The 25,949-nt window shown below is 42.7% G+C and overlaps 1 protein-coding gene across 2 annotated transcripts in view; it reads left to right on the plus strand.

Moving 5' to 3' along the window:
• trrap (transformation/transcription domain-associated protein) overlaps positions 1-25,949 on the plus strand; it is a 202,909-nt gene that overhangs the window by 84,059 nt on the left and 92,901 nt on the right. For both annotated transcript variants that reach the window (XM_034193140.1, XM_034193142.1), the window contains 10 exons: positions 1,967-2,116; positions 6,387-6,586; positions 7,006-7,127; positions 9,209-9,422; positions 9,555-9,734; positions 9,967-10,113; positions 12,412-12,531; positions 18,171-18,458; positions 20,181-20,318; positions 24,237-24,349. In XM_034193140.1, coding sequence (XP_034049031.1) covers positions 1,967-2,116; positions 6,387-6,586; positions 7,006-7,127; positions 9,209-9,422; positions 9,555-9,734; positions 9,967-10,113; positions 12,412-12,531; positions 18,171-18,458; positions 20,181-20,318; positions 24,237-24,349 — 1,672 coding nt within the window. The remainder of the gene's footprint in view (positions 1-1,966; positions 2,117-6,386; positions 6,587-7,005; positions 7,128-9,208; positions 9,423-9,554; positions 9,735-9,966; positions 10,114-12,411; positions 12,532-18,170; positions 18,459-20,180; positions 20,319-24,236; positions 24,350-25,949) is intronic.

Below are 25,949 nucleotides of genomic sequence, written 5' to 3' on the forward strand. Positions count from 1 at the left end.
TTGATCCAGTTTCTGCAAATAGTGGTTGTGGTTCATGAAAAAGTTTCTGGTGTCCAGCATTTGTGTAGCCAGGGGGCGATATTTCAACATTTGTGTTCTCTTCAGGCTGCAGGAACCTGGAGGACATTGTTGTTCATAAATATGTGATACTGTGCAACTTTTGTCAAGATTCCCTCCAAAGAAAGAACCACGGTTCTGTCATGCTTAGGGATGGGTATCGAGAACCGGTTCCTTTCGGGTATTATTAAGAAATGATTCGATCCACCGACATCAATAACCTTTTTGCTTAACGATTCCCTTATCAGTCCTTCAGAGTGGCCGTTGTTTTTGGGGGTGTTTGTCAGAAAAATGATCATTTCTCTGCATTTATTACAGACCCTGCAGCAGGTCTGTAATCAACTTTTCTGCATTGCAGCTTTGCTTTGAACCTTGAACCAATCGAAGCAGTGCTTCGATCTATTGCTTCATTGACTTATTGTTTTATTTCGCTTTATCTTAATTTTCCCCCGCTAAAACCCTAAAGAGCATATGTCTGTGAGTAATAGTTACCTTTTTTTTATGGTAAACCGACCTGTTATGGTCTTCTGAAACAGTTGATAGATGTATTTTCTAACTTAAAAACAGGATCGATGCTAACGCGTTAGCATGTCTACGGCATTTTCAATGTTAAAGTTAGCATTAAGCTGTTGCAGCTGTCAGCTGCAACTGCTGCAGCTGTGTGCATTTGTTTTCTGTATAATAATGGCTCAGCATTTGTTGTCATAAGAGTCAAATGTATTACAAATTGTAATATTTTTTATTTTTTTTTGTTTATATATTAATAATAATAGCAACAACAACAATAATAGTAATAGTAATACAATTTTAGAGAAAGAGACAAAAAGAACCTGATTAAAAACACAACAGAAAATATGAAACCAACTAACAATGAACATACATTCCTGTGAACACCTAGTGACTCTTACACCTCCACTTCATCCCTGTCTTAAGTTTAATGACAGTTTGTGTCGGTCAAACCATATTTTCAATGTGTTAATTTCTTCAGTGATTTCCTCCAGAACTTTCTGCCAAGCTAGAAAACTGCTGCATCTTAGTAAGAGCCGAATACTACTGGAATGAATTTGAATAAAGAAAGTTGGTTTATTTCTCTCCAAATGGATGCTGCACTCACTGCAGTTTATCGTCTGGAATAGTCCCAGATTGCATTTCAGAGCTTGTAGAATTCAAACATTTTCATGCAGGTGGTGTTGGGGGGGGGGGGATAATTTTGTGTTACAGCTTTTTTGTTTTTCATCACTTTCATCCTTGAATATGTCAAGCGTGAGTTACTTTTGTGCGGCTTAAAGTCACTAACTAGGACTTCTCTCTTGTTCACACAGCTCCAAACGCTGCGCGGCTCTCTGCCAAGTCAAGTTAGAACGATAGAGTCCAGTCGGAATTATTAAGTTCAAAGTGAAACGCTGTTTAAATCAATTGACAACTCTTTCGAAATGTTGTAATAAAAACACAGCAATCAATCCTGCAATCGAGCTGACAGCAGCCAGCTGAGGTCAGCTCAGAAGTACAGAGAGACATTCATGCCAAAATGTCTGAAAGGAAATGCTTTTGACAAAAACTACATATTTGTTTATTTTTATTTATGTCCAAAGATCAAGGATACAGTGACCAATTTCATATTTATTTACTTTAAGACTCAATAAAGTACATAGAAAACCTGTTAAGCCTACTTTTAGTACACAGAAAATTCTCAAGAGGTATCGATAAGGGAATCGGATCAATAAGCAGAATCGATAATGGCATCGATATCGATAAATCTTATCAATACCCATCCCTAGTCATGCTGCAGGAGTACACACAGCCGGAATACTGATGTGTTTGTCTGTTACGCCGCCTCTCAGACATTTAGCTTCTGTCAGATTCCTGTCCTCATTTCATCTTCTTCCCCTCCCTTTCATTTGTCTTCCAGGAACACTGATGATCCTGAAGTCAGCCTGCAGTTACAATGCGAGTTACATCGACCGCCTCATTTCAGTGTTCACGCGCTCACTACAGAAGATGGTGCGGGAACACCTGAGCCCTCAGCAAGCCAACCCGGGGGTCACCGAGACCAACACAGGTACAAGAATAACGAGAAAGCTGTGGAAAGACACTCAGACAGATTACTTACATTGTTACATAATCAACTGGTCGTTTTATTATTTCGATTGATTTCTTAAAAATGCTTTATGACTCATCAGTATTCTAATACTCAATATTCAGTGGATAATGATTTGCAGTTTCCAATGAACAAAGTCACACAAATCCAAGCTGGTCGCCCATGAAGGTGACTTTGCCCACGTACAGTGTTTCCCACAGGTTGAGAATTTACTTGTGAAAACGCAAAGCATGATGAGTGGGTTCCAAATAATCTAGTCCAGGGGTTTTCACAGTGTGGGAGAGTGAGTCCCCCCCGAGAACAAATGAATTGCTGCCCCCCCCCCCACGACACACACAAACACAATTTCAACATCTTCGTGTGTTTTTTTATTCTTTGACACGTTAAACACATTTTAAATATATTTGTGTGTTTTTAAGGAACTGTCTATGAATTTGCACATTTTACACCCTTTTCAAACATTTTAAACGTGTTTTTAAAAAACTTTATATTCTGTTTTTACCTTTTGTTATATTTTAAACATATTTTTTTTAACATTTAAACATCTCTGCTTTTAAACATCTTTCACATAACTAACGCATTTTAACATAAATAATATCAATTAAACTTTTATACATATTTAGTCTCTCATCTAGTCTAAGGGTGGTGGCCAAGTAGTTAATGTGCTTGGTTTCAGAGCAGAAGGTTCCGGGTTCAAATCCCACCTCCGCCACATTTCTCCATGTAATGTGGAGTTGCATCAGGAAGGGCATCCGGTGTACCCGAGTGCAAACAAGGGAGCAGCCGAAGGGACTTACTAGTCTCTCATCTAGTCTCAGCTCTTGTTTAGTGCGAGCAACGAGTCTGGGTCTTTGATGCACACAGGTGGCTGATGTGAGGATGCACTGTGGAGAGGAGCAAACGAAGATCGTCCTCTACTTTCTTCTTCTTTTTTTGGTTGCCCCAAACTCTGTCTTCTCACTGGTAGATTTACGCACTAAAAATTTAGCCATTTTGCTCCTGGCATGTTAGCTAATAATGTTTTTGGTTTTCTTTTTCGCCTTCTTCTTTTGTTGGTTAACAGTGTTTACATTATTTTTTTTGAGCGCCCCCCCGGGGGGGGGTCACACCTCACGGTTTGAAGACCAGTGATCTAGTCAAATGTAGGTTTATGAGCTGCATTACAAGACATACTCAATATTGTTAAATATGTTAGAAATTTACATATTAAACCTATTCGACTGTGAACATGCCAAAGGCAAGATTACAAAAATGGTGATACTGTCCTAACACTTATGGGCCCAACTGTACTTCTGTACCTTTCAAAGCTTAATGAACAAAAGCGCTACAACGATCAACTCGAGTAACATGAAAATGTGTATTTAGCCACTGGAATCAAGATCCTAGTCATGTAGATGTCAGTATATTGGAAAACTCCAATTTTAAGTCGCTATTTTCACAAATGCTAGGTGGCTGCCATTGTGTCTTCTATTGCAGCCACTCTTCAAAAATGTATAGATTTGGAAATCTCCACGAAATTGCAACAAAAGCTAGAACCTGAACATAGTGAACCTGAGTAACTGGATTGAACAACGTCTATCCAGAAGACGTACGTTGTTTTTATGGTTTGAAGCAAGTCTTAAAATCCAAAACACCTTATTGGATGAATCGGAATCAAATGGCACTGTTCTTGCCCGCAGTCACAAAAAGTCCAAGGTTGTATTGCTCAAGAATGGCTCAAGTGTTTGTTTATTTGGCTTTACGGCAGCTGGCTCACCATCCGGGCTCACGGGTCCTCCAGCCTGTAGCACATATTATTAACTGCTACAGTAGAAACTTTGTAGTTGCAGTGCTGCCTGACAGGAAGGATTTAGCACAGCTGCACTGAAATGGTGACATTTGTTACACTTATTTAGAGCTTAGGTATCCTGTGTATCTCAGCATATCTTTGCCCAATACACAGACTGTATCAACAGCCCCAGCAGTGCTCCACAATAGCTGTCTTGCTCAGGGGAGATTTGTTCTGCAGATAATCCAGTATCACAGGGAATCTTCCTCTGCAGTTTGTATCGTGCCCTTCTCTCTGGGTACAACAAGTAGAAAGATTAGGTGCTGCATGTTGCACTGTCACCAACCGTAAAACGACCTACAGGTTCAGGTACCATTTTAATTTTTATTCCCCCAGTCAACAAAGTTGGCGGGCATTATGTTTTTACCCTGTCTGCCTGGGACTCCTTCTGTAAACTATTCTTTTCTGCAGAATAACTAAATAATGCCTTGTCTGATTGAAACCATTTCTTGGGGAAGTATTGGACAAGGTTGAGGAAGGTTTCTTTCAGAAATGGCTGTTTTCTGTCACCCAATATGGCCATTGCGGATCCAAACATGATTTTTGTTTCTGTGCAACACCTAAATAACATCTTGTCTGATTGAGGTCAGTTCTTGGAGGTGAATTGGGGATAGACTAGAGGAAGGTTCCTTTCAAAAGTAGGAGTTGTCAGACATGAGAGGTGGTGGCGTAATGGTTTGCACGTTGGTCTGGGATGCCAGCGATCCGGGTTCACTTCCAGATTGCATCCAAGCTCCCAACTGGCACGTTCAACAGGAGTGCTGGGGAGGAGTGAGAGACACGTGCCGTGGGCCCTTCTGGAAATAAGCTTCAGCTTTCGTTGGCTACCTGCAGAATAAGTAACAAACACCTCTGATTGAAACCATTTCTTGATGGTTTATTGGGGTGGTTCGAGGAAGTATCCTTTTGAAAATCGAGGTCGATGCACCACAAACCAGTTGTGAAGCAGCAGTCTTTGGCTATTGAAATACACCATATTCCATATTTAAATGTAGAAACAACATCTCGACTTTGTTGCCACCTCTTCTATAAAGCTATATACCAACTTGACATATGAGTGGGGATGTATGTCACGCTTTGTGCTGCTTTTGTTAATTAAGGTGGCATTGTGAGTATGTTGGCTTTGTTAATTGTGGTGTTATGGTGGATTTGCAGTAATCAGGTTTGCTGGACTTCTGTCAGGCAGTACACAATTCCTCTTGGTTCCTCTCAGAGGGTTAAAAGCTGTAAGATGCTATCAGAGCTTTAAATTGGCCCCTAATGACAATATCGGCAAACACACACACATTTACAACAGTAGAAGCACTTATAGTCACTAAGACCAATGGCTGTCTAACTAACAAGGTCTTTGCCTTCAAAGATTATCGATCTTTGATCTCACTGAAGTAGTTGTAACTATATTGATACTGTTGTATTGTCCATCGCTGCTTATCATTGAGAAAGTGTTTAGTGCCTCGTGCCTCATTCATCATTGGCCATTTTTGCCTCTGCGAGTGTTGAGTTTAGAGATGTTAAATGTGTTAAAGACCACCATCTGTTAAGAAAACAACAGTAAACCTTTTTGTTTGTAGCAGTCCATTGATTTTTTTTTTTAAAGAAAATAAGGTTACATATGTGCGTGGTTGGCTGCTTTTATATGTGATATTGGAGTCATATTTAGTTTATCAAATCTGGTAGCTGGTTTACAGTAAATGCAGTACTTATACAGTATTTTTTAAGATGGAATGTTTTCAAGTAATATTAGTAATTGAATTGTCACGATATCACTAAGCTACAAATGGTGTTACTTTTTTTTTTCCAAAATGTACTTATTGCTTTTTCATTTTGTACACACTGTCATACAAAGAGACAATAAACAGAAATAATAGAATAAGTAAAGTAATGAACAAACCAACCAACAAACAAACACACAGTGGCCCGTACAGATGGTGACATTTTTCAGTTCAAAATACAAATGCTCGTTTAACAATGGATGAAATTTCCAGTCCCATGTATGTTATAAAAAGTTGTCTTGTGAAAGACGTCATCCTTGTGGTGGAGTCGTCAAGTAAGATAGCCCAGGGGGACGTAACTGAAAATGGTCTTATGCCATTATGTGTCCTATTGAGTGTTACATTTTTATTTTTTTTACAATAAATACCACAAATTATATTTAATGGTTGCAGCAACCATTTATCTACACTTTTTACTTTGATGCTGCAACACAAAGTGCTGATTAATTTAGATGTTCAAGAAATGGTTTCCTCTTCAATTTACCAGACAAATGGCTTCCTTACTCCTACTTGCTCCATATTTTGTCAAAATGACTCCTTCCTTCTCCAAAGGGACTTCAGGGTCTCTTGATTTTTGTTTTCATTGTGGTTAGAATGTTGTTGCATTTCAGTAATCTCTCTCTTCTCATAGTGACCAGTGAGCTGGTAATGCTGAGTCTTGACCTGGTGAAGACCCGGCTGTCCGTCATGAGCCTGGAGATGAGAAAAAACTTCATCCAGGTCATCCTTACGTCGCTGATTGAGAAGTCACCCGACCCCAAAATCTTGCGTGCTGTGGTTAAGATTGTTGAGGAATGGGTGAAGAACAACTCCCCCATGGCGGCAAATCAGGTGCCAAAGTGTTTGTTTGTTTGTTTTTCTTGGCTTTATACAAATAAACATCTCACATGAAAATGAATGCGAAAAATAAGTGATATAAATAATGCGTGCTGACAGGAAAATGTGGGACTCAGCAAAGGTCTGTGTTATTTCTTTGATACTAGCAGCTGTGAACTCAAGTACTGAATCAGCAGAGGCCATATTAAAAGGTGTGAATCCTTTGGACAAACAACGAGCAAAGCACATTTCCAGAGCCCGCTGAGGATACTATTAGCATAATATCCACAGCGGTGTCTTGGGTCTTTGTTTTCTTTAAGTTGTGAACGAGAACATGCAGTAAATAAATGAGGTGGAAACAGATTTGCATGAACGGAAGAACAAAGCTGAATTTTTATCTGTTTCTTTGCTCTCCCCCCCTCTTCCCCTTCCAGATGCCCAACCTACGTGAGAAGTCCATCTTGCTCGTGAAGATGATGACCTACATAGAGAAGCGTTTCCCAGATGAACTTGAGTTAAATGCCCAGTTTCTGGATCTCGTTAATTACGTCTACAGGTAATTACGACCATTCATCACCTGGCCAAACGGCCGTGCCACTGGTGCCACGCCGTCCTCTCGCATCTATCTTAACAAGAGCGGTGAGAGGTTGAAGAAAACAGTGTCCATCTCCTGTTGTTTATAAAGAGTTGGATGTGTAGGTAGAAGAGGCGTCACATGAGATGAATGCAGAGGCTTCAGGATCAGATGGCGATTCGTGGAAACAAAGAAATTAAATTATTTGAAATTTTATCTGTCGGATCGTAACAGAGTGGAGAAGAGGTGGGTGGTGTTGTGAGGAATGAGTCAGAAAGACGACGAACGAGAGAGATTATGTGTCGGTGTTTCACGGGCCTGCAGTGAGGTGTCAGGATCCATCCAGCTCACAACACTGCGCTCAGCCGGCGGGGGCCAGAGGGGAGCGACTGTCCGATGTTGTGCTATTCTTCATGCCAAGGTTCTCTCCTTGTCTTTCACTAACTTACGCACACAAAATGTGTTTTAATCAGCCAAGTGTGTGTGTGTGTGGCCCATCTGCTTTTTATGCCAGTAGATTTAACACCAGCAGTTAGTCTCTGATGGACAGTACCGTAAGTACTGATAATGGAATAATAAAGCAACTGTGCAAGAATGATGTGTGATTAACACTGTGCACATATTCAAGGTAATGTGGACGTGTCCTTTGTTGTGGTGCTCTCTCATACCTTTTGTCTCTCCTCCACTGACTTTTATAAAGAAACCTGTCTGTAAAAGGGATGATTCATACAAAAAATAGTCCTTATAATTATTTTTGTCCAATTACTTGTGGTCTCTGAAAATGAAGGGACTGTGCACAAAAAGTTTCTGTAATTCCTATATAGCAGGGGTGCTCAGGTTCCGTCCTCGAGATCTACCTTCCTGACACTCTTGGTTGTCTCCCAGTTCCAACACACCTGAATCCAATGAAAGACTTGTTAGCAGGCTTTTAATGAGCCTTTCATTGGATTCAGATGTGTTGGAACAGGGAGACAACTAAGAGTGTCAGGAAGGTAGATCTCGAGGACAGGACTTGGGCACCCCTGCTATATGGCTAATGTCATGTTTTTGTCAAACCCCATTTAAGTAAAGCTGAATGTTTTCACAACAATGCACTTCAAATATCGCTAGTTTGGAGGAGGAGAAGTCATTTTAAGATTTGTCCTTGGGTCATGATAAATTGTGGTGGGCTTTTTATTTATTTTTTTTTACCTTTTTCTTACATGTTATAAACTAAACAATAGCTGATTACCATACTTTCACAGTGAAGTTATGTCCCACCTGTCAAAAATAAATAAATAAATAAAATGCCTCTTGAAGAGGGGAAAAACATATATGCTATTATACCAGAGTATACGAAACTCGTATACGCAACTCGCAGGTTTTTTTCTCATGTTTGTGGAACTCACTTCTTACCACAATGTTTCCCTGTGGGGTAAGTTTAATAACTGACAGGAACTCACTCTTGCACATGTGCACACTACAGCATGTGCTGTTACTTAACATAAGCACTTTTAAATGACAAAAATAAGCAAATAAAAGTATCCATTGTTATTTGATGCATTTTGGATAAAGAAAGTGTCACATGCACACAGATAGCTTGTTCACAACATTGGGAACACTACAATAACAATACAAGTCCATTTTTTATTTTTTATTTTTTTATCAGCCTGTTAATTTGTGATTTTTGTGCATTGTTGCAGTGTGCTTTTATTATTGGTGCTTATTTTGTTTAGTGACTTGATTCCTGGTAAAGCCCTGTATAAATAGTTTTGTTGTCAATATTATTATTATTATTTTTTAGTATTAATTATATATGATGAGCATAATGTTTTTCTGCATATAAGTCGCTCAACAATATAAGGACCGCCCAAACTACTCCTAAATAAATACTTCAGAAAATACAGTAACTGCCAGGGGGAGATGGATCAAGAATCAAAGTCCTCGTTAGCTGCAGCCCACAATTTTAGTTTCCTGCTTCGTTGTATCTACTCTTGTTTACAACAAACTACAGTTATAGTAAAAGGTTTGTGCATCAAACAGGCAGTAATTACTACTTTCTGTTTCCTTATCATGTTATCCAGGGACGAGAGTCTCTCAGGAAGTGATATTACATCCAAGTTGGAGCCGGCCTTCCTCTCGGGGCTGCGATGCACTCAGCCGCTGATCCGAGCCAAGTTCTTTGAGGTGTTTGATGCCTCTATGAAGCGTCGTGTCTACGAGAGGCTTCTGTATATCTGCTGCTCTCAGAATTGGGAGGCCATGGGCAGCCAATTCTGGATCAAACAGTGCATAGAGGTACGCAGTCACCGCTCTGAGTCAGACTCATCGCATTCTCTGTCAGGCGTCAAGAACGGTGGCGATTGAGGAGTCATCATTGTCATGTCACTGACCTGTTTCTGCCGTTCTATGTGCGTCTGTGCTCATCAGCTGCTGCTGGCAGTGTGCGAACGAAACACCATCATCGGCACCAGCTGCCAGGGCTCCATGCTGCCGTCTATCACTAATGTCATCAACCTGGCCGACAGCCATGACCGTGCCGCTTTTGCCATGGCAACGCACATCAAGCAGGAGCCACGGGAGAGGGAGAACAGCGAGACCAAGGAGGAGGTGGGGAATAGATGCGCACACAGATGCAGCGAGCTCCTTGAAATAAGTGAAGATATCACGAGTGCCATCCATTCAGAGAAACATTAAAATTTTCACCTGATGTCCCTCAATTTGCTCTTGGAGAAAATGTTGACAGTTAACGTCAGTCACATGAAATGTTCTTTCAAAACAGTATAACCTGTGTGAACACTGCACGCTGAAGCTTGTTATTTTTTCTCACCATCCTGGACAGGATGTGGAAATAGACATCGAGCTAGCACCTGGTGATCAGACGGCCATCCCCAAAACGAAAGAGCAGGCAGAGAGAGACACAGGCAATCAGCTACACATGCTCACCAACCGCCACGACAAGTTCCTCGACTCGCTGCGGGAGGTCAAGGTAAAGGTTTATGGAATCGAAATAGAACCTGTTTTAAGATTGAATTGGAGCTCAAGCTTGTCAAGGCCAGTGTGAATATTGAGGCATCATGCTATCATTTGAGAAATGTTTGTTTGTTTGTACCCTGTGGGCTCACCACCCATGGGGGAACGCCTGGGGTCGGGTGCGCTGTCCCATTGGTGCCAGTGAAAGTCGAGGGCCTCGACGGACCACAACTGGGTGGCAGAAGCTAGCTCTGGGGGGCGTGGAACGCCACCTCGCTATGGTGGAAGGAGCCAGAGCTTGTGTATGAGGTGGAATGCTGCCAGTTAGATCTGGTGGGCCTCACCTCCACGCACAGCCTCGCCTCTGGAACCACTCTCCTGGATAGGGGTTGGACCTTATTCTTCTCTGGAGTAAGCCCAAGGTGTGCACTGGCTGTGTGGGGATACTCTTGAGACCCTGGCTGAGCGTCACTGCGTTGGAGTTTACCCCAGTAGACGAGAGGGTCGCCTCTCTGCACCTTTGGTTTGTGGGGGGTGGGGTGTACTCTGACTGTTGTTTGTGCATATGCACCAAACAGCAATTCAGAGGATTCGACCTTCTTGGAGTTCAAGGATCCTGGAGGGTGCCTGGGAGTTGTGTTTTGTGGACTTGGAGAACGTGTATGATCGGGTACCCTGGGAGATGCTGTGGGAGTATGGAGCGGGGGGGGGTTCCTTACCAGGGCCATTTCTACACTCGCAAAGCGAGAGCTGTGTTCGAGTGCTCTGCGGTAAATTGGACTTGTTTCTGATGGAGGTTGGCCTCCGCCAGGGCTGGGCCTTGTCACCAGTCCTGTTTGTGATATTCATGGGCAGGATGTCGAGGGGTAGTCTGGGGGAGGAGGGTCTTTTAGTTTGTGGGGCTGAGGGTCTCATTACTGCTTTTTGCAGATGATGACGTCCTGTTGGCATGATCGACCTGTGACGTCCAACACTACTCAGTGGGTTGGTTCGCAGCCGAGTGTGGAGCGGCTGGGATGAGGATCAGCACCTCTAAATCTGAGGCCATGGTTCTCAGCAGGAAACCGATAGCCTGCTTACTCCGGGTAGGGAATGAGGTCTTCCCCCAAGTGAAGGAGTTCAAGTACAACAGGGTCTTGTTCACAAGCGAGGGGACAATGGAGCGTGACATTGGCCGGAGAAAAATAATATTTTTTTTTCCCCACCTTGTGTCCACCAAACTTGCCACACATAAAGTATGAAGGAGGGATCTGGAATTGCTCAGACGAGGTCAAATTTGCCAAAGGTCAATCATTGGGGTCAAGGTCACTGGGGAAAAAGGTCAAAATTCAAGTTTTACAACTCCTAATTCCAACAAACATGGCACTCACATGTAGGTGGCATCTAGAATTTGCCAAGGTGAGGTCAGGGTTGGGTTCAAGGTCATTGGTTTCAAATGTTAAAAAACAAAACAAATAAAAAAAAAACAGGTTTGCACCATACTTGGTGCACGCATGTAGGTGAATTCTGCAGTTGTCCAGACAACGTCAAATTTATCAAAGGTCAGACCAAAGGTCTCCACTGTTGTTGAGGTCATTGAGGTCAAAGGTCACATTTCCACCAGGCAATGAACTATATATATATATATATTTTTTTTTTTACCAGAAACTTCAATCCTAAAAAAAATGTGACCACATCCGTATTAATGCTTCATACAGTACTTACCTTTGCTGTTTGACATACTCCTTAGCATCTTTGTGCCCACGAGTGCTATGACCTAGTTTTGGAAATTAATCGGAATATGCATCAGGGTAATTGATCTGTTACAGATTAGTGGAGTAGCATTTATATTGTTGCAGGATCTGCATCTGGCATCATCTTGTTCTTCTGCTTCATTGGTAAACAACAGGCCAAATCCTGGCGTTCCCCTTTAACGTTTTGTCCAAACACTCCTTTATAACCCATCGTTACTCTCTGCAGTTTGACTTCATGCATAAACTTTAGTACCGTAATGGCTGGTGGTGTGCATTTATATCAGGCACGATTACAATTGCCCTTTTTGTTGGTTTTATTTTAAAATGGTCGTAACTGGTTTTGAAATATTTAGCAGGCATTTGTGGCCTTATTGGACTTTGATTTGCTGTCACAGTGCCTGTTGATGAAATGAATCCTTTCCTAACAAAGGTTGTTTTTTCTTCTTTCTTTTCTTTTTTTTTTGAGTTCTAGAACAGATTTATTCTGGTTGGGGTTGATGTTGTTCTGGTACATTCACTTTATAGAATTACTCATGATGTTGCCAAGTAGAAAACAGTCACTTTTCTTTGCTGTGTGTCAGACGGGGGCGCTCCTTAATGCACTGGTGCAGCTCTGTCACATCTCGACACCTCTGGCTGAAAGAACCTGGGTGCAACTCTTCCCTCGCCTGTGGAAGATCCTCTCTGACAGGCAGCAGCACGTAAGTACATCTTAATACCTTCAATTCTGAAAACTTGCAGTTCCTCAAATCAGACGTGGGACAAAGTCACCATCAAGTCACTCTCAAGTCAAGAATCAGCAAGTCTCAAGTCATAATGACCACCAATTGTTTGCAAGCTAACTTGAGACTTGAATGGATGGATGGATGCGATTTATTGTCATTGTCATTACATGAGTGCAACAACAACAAGATTATGTCCACACTCAAATTACCACAGACAACAATTAATCCACAATTATTACTTGTTTACCGTAATAATGGCACACATCAGAATTAAGACAACACATGTACATTTGACATTGTTTATGTGCACTAAACTTGAAACAGTCCGTTTACGAATTGAGGTGATGCGAGTGTGGGGGAGCCGCAGCAACATGTAGTCATGCCACCGCCAGTTTCGGGGTTGTCCCAAGCTGGCGGTGTTCCAACTTCCAACAATTTGGAACTTGCAGATTGATGACTTGAGAATGACTTGACAGTGACTTTGTCCCACCTCTGTCTCAAATAGCCACTTGGTGATGGATCCAACAGTGAGTTAATCCCCATGGCACCCGATATTAAAATGTCTATTTTTTTGTGTCTTTACAGCAGAAATGTCATTTTTACAGGCTGGTACACAGAATGGTTTCAGTCTTTATAGCTAATTTCCCCATTGATGACAACTGTATGGGGGTGATTTATATATATATATATATATATATATATATATATGTTTGTGTGTGTATGTGTTTGTATATATGTAAAACTCACCTAAACTGTCATCGTATGAACTGGATACTTGCACTCCCTGGACAAAAGCAAAAGTCCCAATGTTTTTGTATGGTTTTCCATGTAACAAACACCATATATACCAGATTTGGAATAACAGTTTGTCTTTCACATTGGACAAAAAGTCCCGCCCCATTGCACTGTGATCCCATTAAGAACCCCTCACATGTATCGTACAGAGCAGTCTGGATATGCCCAGTCGCAACAGTGGTGCAAATTGAATTTAAGCACTGACGGTAGCCAATTTGAGGAAAGTGCACCGTATTTTCTTGACTAAAAGCCCGGGCGTTAATTTTTTCAAACCCAGCACCGAAACAAGACAGGCTTTCTTTCAAGGCCGGCGATTATTAACTAAATGCTGCTTGCTGCCTGTACTGTAATATAGTGTTAAGTTTCGCACATATCCCTGGGTGTGGCGAACCAAAGACATCCGCTTTATATTACAGCCCTGTGCGTGACCTGACGTGTACCTTCTAAATGATGGAGATCACAAGGGCTGTGGTTGGTCACTTTTACGTTTTCACTCCTCCTTCTCCTGTCATATTTTAATAGTTTTTGCAGTGTGCATACATTTGTCAGAAAAGTCCACAAATATGACCAACTTTACAACATGGAGCTGGAAAAAGATGCTCAAATGACCTTCAATTCACGGAGGGAAATTACACATACCGTACCCTTGGTTTGGTGGTTGATGATTATATAAAGAAGTGGAGCTCGTTGAGGGACAAATTAATCCAGAAAAAAACGCTGCACCTGCGGTAACTTGCATTAAGGTGTCCACCAACCCGACAGAGCACTTTAAAAGGGTCACACGTACGTCAACTTCATTGCGTGGCCACAGACTTACGGAGCTGGAGAAGCATAAATCTGGCTTTAGGATTTTAAGGTACCACTCAGCAGAAAACTTAGAAAAAACAGTGACTCGACCAAATAGAAAGCTTTAAATGCACATAATGTCCAGTGCTTATTAAAGGCAGGCGTTTATTTTTTCAGACGACGTTTTGACCTGGTCATTAAATGAGGCAGGCCCCTATTCAAGGTCAGGTGTTTAATCAATTAAATTCGTAAGCCTTATTGATGCTGGGAATTCCCTGTAGATAAATCGGTGCCTCCTGACTGTAACTCATCCATTACATACATATAACGCAAAAAAACAAAAACCGCTGGCCCAACTGAACCCATTATATTTGAGTTTATATATATATATATATATATATATATATATATATATATAGACATAGACACACACAAACTTGTATTATTCTGATATATATATATATATATATATATATATATATATATATATATATATAGACATAGACACACACAAACTTGTATTATTCTGATATCTCTGTGTTCTCTGCTTGCTTCTCCCGTTGCAGGATCTTGATTTATATTGTGTTATAGAGTAATTACTGCTTACTGAAGCTCAGGCTTTAAGTCTAGAGGTTGATTATTACAAAGGACTCTTGCAAAAGCACTTTCTTATGAGTACAAGTTGGATGACACACTTGCCTTCTTCTCCACTGGCTTAATTAATGTCACCATCAAAGCATTAATATTCCATGCTGTCAACAGGCAGCGAAAATTATATTCATTATCAACACATCATTTATTTTTGTGTGCTTTATTCAGGATTATTGGAGCACTAATGGTATGTTCACACTGAAAAATGGGACTTGCTGTTCTGTTCTGTCCAGTTGTTGATTGCATACAGTTGCATTGTGCAACAGCCAAATTGAGCTTCACACTACATAATTTGTTTTCGGTGTTCTGCTGCAAGTTATAAGAAAACTTAAAGGTTAAGAAAACTTGGTTGCGTTTAATCAGGTTTTATACAGTGAATCAGTTACATTTTTGTGTAATCACTGGCAGCTGTCTGTGTGTTTTACTAGTCTGCAACTTTTATTTTCATTTTATTTTTGCATTTAACAGCATACTAGTTATTCAGTAGGCAAATGTAGTTCACTTTGTGCAACACGCTGTCCATTAACCAAAGGGTTGTTGGTTCAGTTCATGTTTATTCCTGTGCATATGTTGAAGTGTGCAACACACTGAACACCAAATTGCTTTTAAAATTGTACAGATGCTCTTTGCATTGGTGTGAAATTCATTGTAGAAGTTTAATCCATCGTGTAGAAACCAGGATTTTGAAATCTTATTGGCTGTTGATGGCAGATTACAGTGAATTGTTGCCAACTTATTTAGTCACTAGGTTTCACACTCACTCTCTCACTCATCTTCAACCGCTTATCTGGGATCGGGTTGTGGGGTAAACGGCTTCAACAGGGGACCACAAACTTCCCTTTCCCAGTGTCGCAGACCGAACGGTCCCCCACTGCCTCCACTGCGCATGCATCATTTTTAGGACCACAACAGCTTGTCTGAAACGGATTCTCTTCATACAGAGTGATCAAAGGGAATAATGTGATTATTAACATCAGATGACAAAGTAAAACCTCTTAAATCATTCTAAAGTCAGTTTTAAGCAGAAACAAGGCCGTTTTAAGTAGAGACGAGGTGATACTCTGACGCTTTGAAATGACAGAGGTGCAGTGAACACAGCAGAGCTCTGATTGCTTCCTCTGTCTTCTATTACGAATTAATGCTGAATTTATGTGGAAATGATTGTTGTACAAAAGCTTCAGATATCTGTCACTGAGATAGATGATGACTAGATTGCAGTTTGAAGCAGAAACAAAGCTGATAATCAGCGAAACGTTGGTGACACTCAGAAATGACGCATGCACAGTGAAGGTAGGGCGGACCGAATTTTAGGGGGGACCGTTTGGTCAGCAACACCAGGCCACATTGACCACCTCTGACTGGGGGATCCTGAGGCATTCCTAGGCCAGTGTGGATATATAATCTCTCCACCTAGTCCTGGGTCTTCCCCGGGGTCTCCTTCCAGATGAACGTGACTGGAACACCTCCCTAGGGAGGTGCCCAGGGAGCATCCTTACCAGATGCCCGAACCACCGCAGCTGGCTCCTTTCAACGTGAAGGAGCAGCGGCTCTACTCCGAGCTCCCCACGGACAACTGTTGCACACTGTATTATTTGGTTGTTCCTAGTTATTTGGTTGTTCATTTCTCTAAACAAAAGGAATTTCTGATTTCTGCCAGTCCGGATCTGGAGAATCCCCAAAATTCAATGGAGTCTTCCACACTCTAATATCTATCTGTGGTGCAAATTTGGTGAGAATCCGTGAAGTAGTTTTGATGTAATCCTTCAAAGCCTATATAAAGTGGAATCTTGATCCAGAATCTGTTTCCGGATCTAGATCACTTCCAAAATTATGTGTAGTTTTCCATGCCCCAATAGCTTTCCGTGGTGCAAATTGGGTGAGAATCCATGCAGTAGTTTTTTGTAATCCTGCTAACAGACAGACAGACAATTAAATAATTGCTGATGATTTTATTATGTCCTTGGCGAATGTAACCAGAGTTTGCCAATGCGGTGTCATCTAAAAACAGCAGGGGTGTAACACTTCACTGTGAGTAAGTTCCTTCAGATGCTGCCTTGTTTTCACTCGGTGTCACCACAGCAGATCCAATATGGATTTGCATTGGATGCCCATCCTGACACAACTCCAAGCTACATGGAGAAAGCAAAAATTCAGTGATAAACATCGAAAATCAATTTAAATTTGCTATGAACCAGTTGATGGCTCAGATTTAACATTATGAATCAGTTGAGTTAAATTTAAACTTCACTGCTAGATCCACATCTTCACAATCGCCTAAAAATGTTCATAGTTTGGTATGATGCTCTAATGAAACTGGTCACAGGAATGTTTTAACTTTGCAAAAAAACAAAATCCGATAGTAGTAGGCGGTATAATGGATAAATGTTGTGTTCAAAATTTCATACTGTCTTACAGATTCACAACTTGGATGTTACGCTAACAACAGCTGGCTTCTTTTAACCTGCACTTTGTTACTATGGAGTTCAGCTCCCAGTGGTGAAGAAAAGCCATGCAGAGACAGTGCCAGCATGCAGCAGCACAGTAGCAAAAATCCAAACAAAGAATTATTTCATATTGCATTGAATTGAATTATTCCATAACAAAACTGTATCATAGCCCATGCATCATTTTAAAAAGGAGAGATGCGTGTGGTTTAAAAAAAAAAAAGAATAACACTTGCATGAATGTAGAAAATTACAAGATTAACGTAGTTGTGCATAACTTTGATCTCATCTGAGTCCAATTTTAACTTGAAGTAATGGCACACGATACATCAGCAAACTCAACCATGTAGAATAGCAAACAAGACCATTAGCAGTTTGCTGTAGAACTGTGACAGAAAAGCAGGGGGGAAAACATGTTACTTGCACAAAGAGTGGGAGGAAGGGATTTTCTTCACAGCAGTGATAGAAAAAAGTGTGTCTCTATTGTGGGGCGAAGACGAAGAGACACTTCTTCACTACATGTCACAACAAGATCTGGAAAGCAGCTCATTAGCCACAGAAAAAGGTGTGTGTGCGTGTGGGTTTTTATATACATGCATATATATATATATATATATATATATATATATATATATATATATATATATATATATATATATAAAAAATAGGTAGAAGTAGCCCTCCTTATTACGAGTTGACCACTGCTCCCAGCAACCAATGACCTTGGTGATTGTTGCCGATCTCCTGAACACACTGGACGACAACTCTGCCATCTGTCCCTCACTGCTCTTCTTACGTATTGTCTTGCCTGTTTTTGAGGATCATTTTGCATCCTAATGCATGCAACAGAATTCCTTTATCGATGTATACTATGTGTGTGTGTGTGTGTGTGTGTGTGTGAGGTGTAACATGGTGGTGTTTGTTCTCCCTCCTCTCCAGGCTCTGTCAGGAGAAATGAGTCCTTTCCTGTGCAGCGGCAGCCACCAGGCCCAGAGGGACTGCCAGCCGAGCGCCCTCAACTGTTTTGTTGAGGCCATGTCTCAGTGTGTCCCTCCAATTCCTATTCGGCCCTGCGTGCTGAAGTATTTGGGCAAGACGCACAACCTGTGGCTGCGCTCGACTCTAATGCTGGAACAGCAGGCCTTTGAAAAGGGCCTCAGCTTGCATAGCAAACCCAAGCAGAGCACAGACTTCTATGAACAGGAGAGCATCACACCACCACAGCAGGTAAGTTATTCTGATTGTTAGAAGTGAAATTTCAGCATTATGTCTTTTCAGAGACATGAGCTGGGTGTCAATAAAACAAAACCTATAAATTCCACCACAGTAAAACCTGCATTTGTCAAAAACGCATCTTGAAGAGGAAAAACATATAAGTTGTACCTGAGTGCAAGTGCATTTATTTTTGAAATTTCACAGGAATTCAAGGGGGAAAATTTTTTTACTTTTTTTTGTAACAAAAGTTTTGTAGCCGAGAGAACATTTCTTTAGCCCTCTGAGGCTGACACCGTCGTATACGATGGCTAAGACCAAGCTTTACTAAATTATAAATAACTATTTAATGATATAAGATAGAAACTTACTTTTTTCTTTTTTGCTGAAAAGTTAACTCCGCGGACATTCGAGCCAGCCATCGGCCATCTTTGTATTCCTCATAGAAGCTGTGTGATGACATGCGTAATGGGACTGTCCAATCGGAATTGGTTCACCGTCACATGGTTTTCCAAAATCCAATCGTAGGGCAGATTTACCTCACGTGAAAAGCCAGAAATTGTTTTCAGGAGTGATATGTTACTAGTTGGCCCATTTTAATAGCCCCCTGGGTGCTCCAATGAGTACATACTATTGGTCTCCGTGTGCCCTGCGCCATTACACACAGTGAAAGTGAAAGCAGACTTTGCAGACGGAGAGCCTCTGACAATCTCACGTGCTCAAGCAAAGAGTGTGTAACTGTCAGGATTGCTCCACTAGTTTGCATGTGAATGTAACTGGATAACTAAATTTCTCTGCGTAAAGCACTGTTTACCATATCAAATAACAAAACGCATAGACCATTTTGTATATATTGTTCAAAATGTGCATTTGTGTTTATTGTTTGAACCTTTTTGTTGTACAGTCTTTCACACAAGACCTCATATTACCTTTATAAAGTGTCAAAACAGTTGTTTATTATAGTTTGCTGTGTGTTTTGAATAAATGTGTGTGGAAAATTATTTTTTGCTTTATTTTGTCCTTGCCTATTTTTGATTGTAAACCTTTATTACACTTATAAAACACAACAAAAACATATATATTCTGAAAGCACAGGTTGTCCTGAAAAAAAAAGAAACATAAAACCTGATTGTGGGATGCAGGGAGAGCTGTTAACAGCAATAATAAAACATTTATGCCAGGCGAGTGAACTATCCACAAAATGCCCTCGGACCCCAGAGGGTTAATGTTGTTTCTTGTTTCCTCTCTTCTGAAAAAGATTCCAGACTATATGATATGTGTGTCTGCTGTTAAACCTCTATTTTTGTTTTTACATATGTCCCTTTGGAATACAAGTCAGAGGACCTTCCAAACCAGTATTTAAAACAAACAAACAACAAAACAAAGTAGTTTGGAAAATATCATTTTACAAAATTGTGTGCCTGTTCAAGTGGACTCGACCCAAAAAGTATGGCCCAAAAGGTGAGATCTGCTTTGGGGCAGATGGACATGTGCTGAGTTGTAGCCCGTTGCAGCACAAGGCATTGCCAAACTGTCAGATGTAAGAATACCTTAATGTTTCTGTGACAGTCACACAAATCGTCTGCGCTCACGTTGTTGTGATTTCTCTTTACCAAAAAGACATCTGAGGTTTGGACCAGGCTGAATGATTGGTCTTAGTTCATGGAAGATTTAAAGATTAGATTTTGGGTCAGATCTGTCTCTTGAGTTTGTCTAGTTGTATTTTACTTCTCTTAGGAGATTCTGGACTCCCTGGCTGAGCTCTACTCTCTGCTCCAAGAGGAGGACATGTGGGCCGGCCTGTGGCAGAAGAGATGCAAGTTTCCAGAGACAGCCACAGCTATCGCCTATGAGCAGCACGGCTTTTTTGAACAAGTAAGTCATTTTTATGCCATGAATATGTTTATCTTAAGTGTGTCATGTAAAACATATAGCGTGCTGATGGACATGACAGATTGAATTTTGATCAGAATGCAATGAAGTAAAATTGGATCATGGGCTCCCAAGGTTTGGGCAAACCCTGATTATTTGATTTGTTTTTTCTTCTTCTTTTAGCATTGCCATGTATTTTTAAGTGGTAGGTAACACAAATCAGTGAGATAAGGAGTTGAGCTGCCAAATGTAGCTTTGGAAAAGCATAGACATGTACTCTGAACGTGAACAGATAGATAAATGAATGAGTCCATCATCTCCGAACTCCATCCATCCGTTTTCTTCCACTTTATCCAGAGTCGGGTCGCGGGGGCAGCAGCTCAAGCAAAGCCGCCCAGACCTCCCGATCCACACACACCTCCCCCAGCTCCTCCGGGGGAACCCCAAGGCGTTGCCAAGCCAGCCGAGAGATGTAGTCCCTCCAGTGTGTCCCGGGTCTTCCCCGGGGCCTCCTCCCAATGGTACGTGCCCGGAACACCTCTCCAGCGAGGCGTCCAGGGGGCATCCGGAAAAGATGCCCGAGCCACCTCAACTGACTCCTTTCGACGTGGAGGAGCAGCGGCTCGACTCCGAGCTCCTCCCGAGTGACCGAGCTCCTCACCCTATCTCTAAGGGAGCGCCCAGCCACCCTGCGGAGGAAACTCATCTCGGCCGCTTGTACTCGCGATCTCGTTCTTTCGGTCGTGAGCCAACTCTTATGACCATAGGTGAGGATCGGAACGTAGATCGATCGGTAAATCGAGAGCTTTGCCCCCCTACTCAGCTCTCTTCACCACGACGGTCCGATACAGCGACCGCATCACTGCAGATGCTGCAACGATCGATCTCATGCTCCGTCCATCCATCACTCGTGAACAAGACCCCGAGATACTTAAACTCCTCTACTTGAGGCAAGGACACTCCACCGACCTGAAGAGGGCAAAGCACCTTTTTCCGGTCAAGAACCATGGCCTCGGATTTGGAGGTGCTGATTTTCATCCCGGACGCTTCACACTCGGCTGCAAACCGCCCCAGTGCACGCTGAAGGTCCTGATTTGACGAAGCCAACAGAACCACATCGTCCGCAAACAGCTGAGACGAGATTCTGTGGTTCCCAAACCAGACCCCCTCTAGACCCTGGCTGCGCCTAGAAATTCTGTCCAAAAAAATAATGAACAGAACCGGTGACAAAGGGCAGCCCTGGCGGAGGCCAACATGCACTGGAAACAGGTTTGACTTTTTACCGGCAATGCGAACCAAGCTCCTGCTGTGGTCGTACAGGGACCGGATAGCCCTTAGCAAAGGACCCCGGACCCCGTACTCCCGGAGCACTCCCACAGGGTGCCCCGAAGGACACGGTTGAACGCCTTCTCCAGATCCACAAAACACATGTGAACTGGTTGGGCAAACTCCCATGAACCCTCGAGCAGCCGATGGAGCGTGTAGAGCTGGTCCGGTGTGCCGCGACCAGGACAAAAACCACACTGCTCCTCCTGAATCCGAGGTTTGACCATCGGTCGAATTCTCCTCTCCAGTACTCTGGAATAGACCTTACCGGGGAGGCTGAGGAGTGTGATCCCCCTATATTTGGAACACACCCTCCGGTCCCCCTTCTTAAACAGAGTGACCACCACCCCGGTCTGCCAATCCAGAGGCACTGTCCCCGATCGCCACGCGATGTTGCAGAGGCGTGTCAGCCAAGACAGTCCCACAACATCCAGAGACTTAAGGTACTCAGGATGGATTTCATCCACCCCAGGAGCCTTGCCACCGAGGAGCTTTCTAACCACCTCGGTGACTTCGGCCTGGGTAATGGATGAGTCTGCCTCTGAGTCCCCAGTCTCTGCTTCCTCTTCGGGAGACGTGACAATGGGATTGAGGAGATCCTCGAAGTACTCCTTCCACCGCCCGACAACATCCCCAGTCAGGGTCAACAGCTCCCCACCCGCACCGTAAACAGTGCTAGTGGAGAGCTGCTTCCGCCTCCTGAGGCGTCAGACGGTTTGCCAGAATCTCTTTGAGGCCGACCCATAGTCCTCCTCCATAGCCTTCCTGAACGCCTCCCAGACCCGAGTTTTTGCCTCTGCGACCACACGGGCTGCGGCATGCTTGGCCTGCTGGTACCTGTCAGCTGCCTCTGGAGTCCCACCTACCAACAAAGATAAGTAGGACTCCTTCTTCAGCTTGACGGCATCCCTTACTTCCGATGTCCACCATTCGGGTTCGGGGATTGCCGCCGCGACAGGCACCAGAGACCTTGCGACCACAGCTACGAGCGGCCGCATCGACAATGGAGGTGGAGAACATGGTCCACTCGGACTCCATGTCTCCATCCTCCCCCGGGATCTGGGAGAAGCTCTCCCGGAGGTGGGAGTTGAAGACCTCGCTGACAGAGGGTTCCACCAGTCGTTCCCAGCAGACCCTCACGATACGTTTGGGCCTGCCAGGTCTGACCGGCTTCCTCCCCTCCCAGCAGATCCAACTCACCACCAGGTGGTGATCGGTGGACAGCTCTGCTCCTCTCTTCACTCGAGTGTCCGAGACACGTGGCCAAAGGTCAGATGATATGACTACAAAGTCGATCATCGACCTCCGGCTCAGGGTGTCCTGGTGCCACGTGCACTTATGGACACCCTTGTGCTCGAATATGGTTTTCGTGATGGACAAACTGTGACTAGCACAGAAGTCCAACAACTGGACACCACTCGGGTTCAGATCGGGGAGGCTGTGCTTCCCAATCACCCCCCTCCAGGTCTCACTGTCGCCGCCCACGTGGGCGTTGAAATCCCCCAGGAGAACAATGGAGTCCCCAGTCGGCGCGCTTTCTAGTACCCCTCCCAGGGACTCCAGGAAGGTCGGGTACTCTGAGATGGTGAGAGACCTGTCCCCGACCCGAAGGTGTAGGGACGCGACCCTCTCGTTCACCGGAGTGAACTCCAACACATGGCGACTGAGCTGGGGAGCAATAAGCAATGCGACCACAGCTCTCCGCCTCTCCCCGTGGGCAACGCCAGAAAAATGAAGCGTCCAGCCCCTCTCCAGGAGTTGGGCACCAGAGCCCAAGCTGTGCGTGGAGGTGAGCCCGACTATCTCTAGTCGGTATCTCTCAACCTCCCGCACAAGCTCAGGCTCCTTCCCCCCTAGCGAGGTGACATTCCACGTCCCAACAGCCAGGGGCTGTGAGCATACACCGGGCCGCCGGGCCACCCGCCCTCGACCACCACCCAATCCTCTCTGCACCCGACCCCCATGGCCCCCTCTGCAGGTGATGAACCCACAGGAGGGCTGGCCCACGTCGCTCTTTCGGGCTGAGCCCGGCCGGGCCCCATGGGCTAAGGCCCGACCACCAGGCGCTCGCACGCGAGCCCCAACCTGAACTCAAAAAACAATAAATCCTATCACCTTGCATACTTCTGCAATTTAAAAGGATATATATATATATATATATATATATATACATAACGGGTAACATGATCATACCTCCACACAACTCTGCAGAAAGAAAAAAAGTGAATGGGGTCAGTGGGAGAGAAAACAGTTTCGAGACAGAAATGCATGCAGGCACAGAAATAAGCCGTTATTTTGTTTGTTTAACAGCAATTACATTCTTAAATGCAAAAAAAAAAAAAAAAAAGTTGTCACAAGCCCACACAGCCCTGCACAAAGGATTTGGCATGAATGTAGCCAAATAAGGCGCTTCTTCATTCTCTCTCATCTTAGCATATGTTTAGTTTTGAAATGATATATACTTCTTTTACAAAGCGTAGGTTTGGTGGCCAATTATTTATGCTTTTTATGTCAAAGTACAGTGTTGCAGTTGTATACACGTGCAGATATCCGCAAACACTCAAAGATAAAAATCAGTGCAATGTGTCTGTTCAGGCTCAGGAAAGCTACGAGAAAGCGATGGAGAAAGCTAGAAAAGAGCACGAGAGGACCAACGTATCCCCAGCCATATTCCCAGAGTATCAGCTCTGGGAGGACCACTGGATACGGTAAGATTTACGTAAGAAAACCGTGTTTGTCTTCCATGAGGGAGTATGGCTTTTAACTTTTTCTTTTGCATAAAATGATGTGTTGCACAGTTTGTAGAGAGAAAGTACTGATTAATAGCCACCTTCTGTTCAGTCCATTTTTCTTAGAAATAACCATTTATTTTAGATTTTAAATAATGTAATATAATGAATGCAATTTAATTCAAAAGGTGCAATATGCACATGTAGTACATTAAAAAAGACAACCTTTAATGGAAAGGTAGAAACCCAAGGGCTTATTCAAAATGTCAACACAAAACAATCAAATGACATGAATTGAGGAAAGGAAAGGTTTTCTGCATTAAAATTTAATTATAACATTTAAAAAGATGTACAGTCTGTATCTCTGAGATCAACAATGTAAAAGGAGCCCACAAGAACCTAAAAATGCGAAGTGTTTGTCATGGCATGTTATCACTTTAGTCTGGTTTATCACAGTCAAGTCATATACACAATAGAGTTAAAATTAAACAGTCAAGATGTTCTTATAATATAGACATTCAGGATTTATTCTATTTTCAGTATTTTGCAAATAAGTCAGGTTGTTTTGTTGTTGTTAACTTGTTTGGGAGGTACTGCAAGTTACCACGTTTGCCTGTCGTAGGGCTTGGGGCCAACCATCAGCTCACCCAATTTTTTTTTAACAAAGTTGATTAAAATCCCAGTTGAAATTAAATTAACTTACATGGAATACATTTAATCAATAAGAAAAGGACAAAAAAATGGACACAGGTGAGTTATTTGTCATACATATTTTTTATTTGTGATGAATTTCGATGTACCGCGCTCGTGCATAGGCCCACCCCCTCGTCAGGCAGAATTTCACGTGGAGACATGGAGCTGTATGTAAGAACTAGAGAGAGCAGTCCCAATGCTGCACACTAAATGAAAATGTCCCTTCATGGACAGCGACATGACGTCTCCTAACCGGGCAAAATATTGATGAAGTACCCAGATGTTAATGCATTTTCAATGGAGATTTGCGACTGAACACACTCAGAAAAATGCTCACAAAATACATGTTAAAATGCCATTTTTACCTGGATATCGAGCCAGTAAAATTAAATTACATTAAATTATGTCAGGAATGTATTAAACTTACTCCGACACTCACACATTCCCAAATATTAGTGTTGAAAGTTACACGGATCTGCGCTGATAAGCTACGCTGCTAGGCTGAGCTGCTGCTGTGTTCAACGCAGCTCCTAAAACCATTACAATACATTTATATACATATTATATTTTTACGCAATTATCCTTTATTGACCGAGTTTCATTCATGAAGTCAGTGGTGTGGGTACACATCTCTAAGTGTGGGTGTGACTGTGAGCGGCACAGCGCGGGTCATTATAATCTCATTATTTTAAGGTGCAAATTTAAAAAAAATCCCAAGACTTGTCGAACAATTTTAATCACTAACGACAAGTATTTTAACTAGACATTGGTCTAGCTGTGGAAAATATCAACTAGACATAAGTGAAGAGTTAATGGTCCGTGTCATCGGGCGACACGGCAGGAGACATACAGCTGTTTATCATCCAAATATCACGGACAAAGTGAC

This window comes from Thalassophryne amazonica, chromosome 18 (genome assembly GCF_902500255.1).
Source record: "Thalassophryne amazonica chromosome 18, fThaAma1.1, whole genome shotgun sequence".
Lineage (NCBI taxonomy): Eukaryota > Metazoa > Chordata > Actinopteri > Batrachoidiformes > Batrachoididae > Thalassophryne > Thalassophryne amazonica.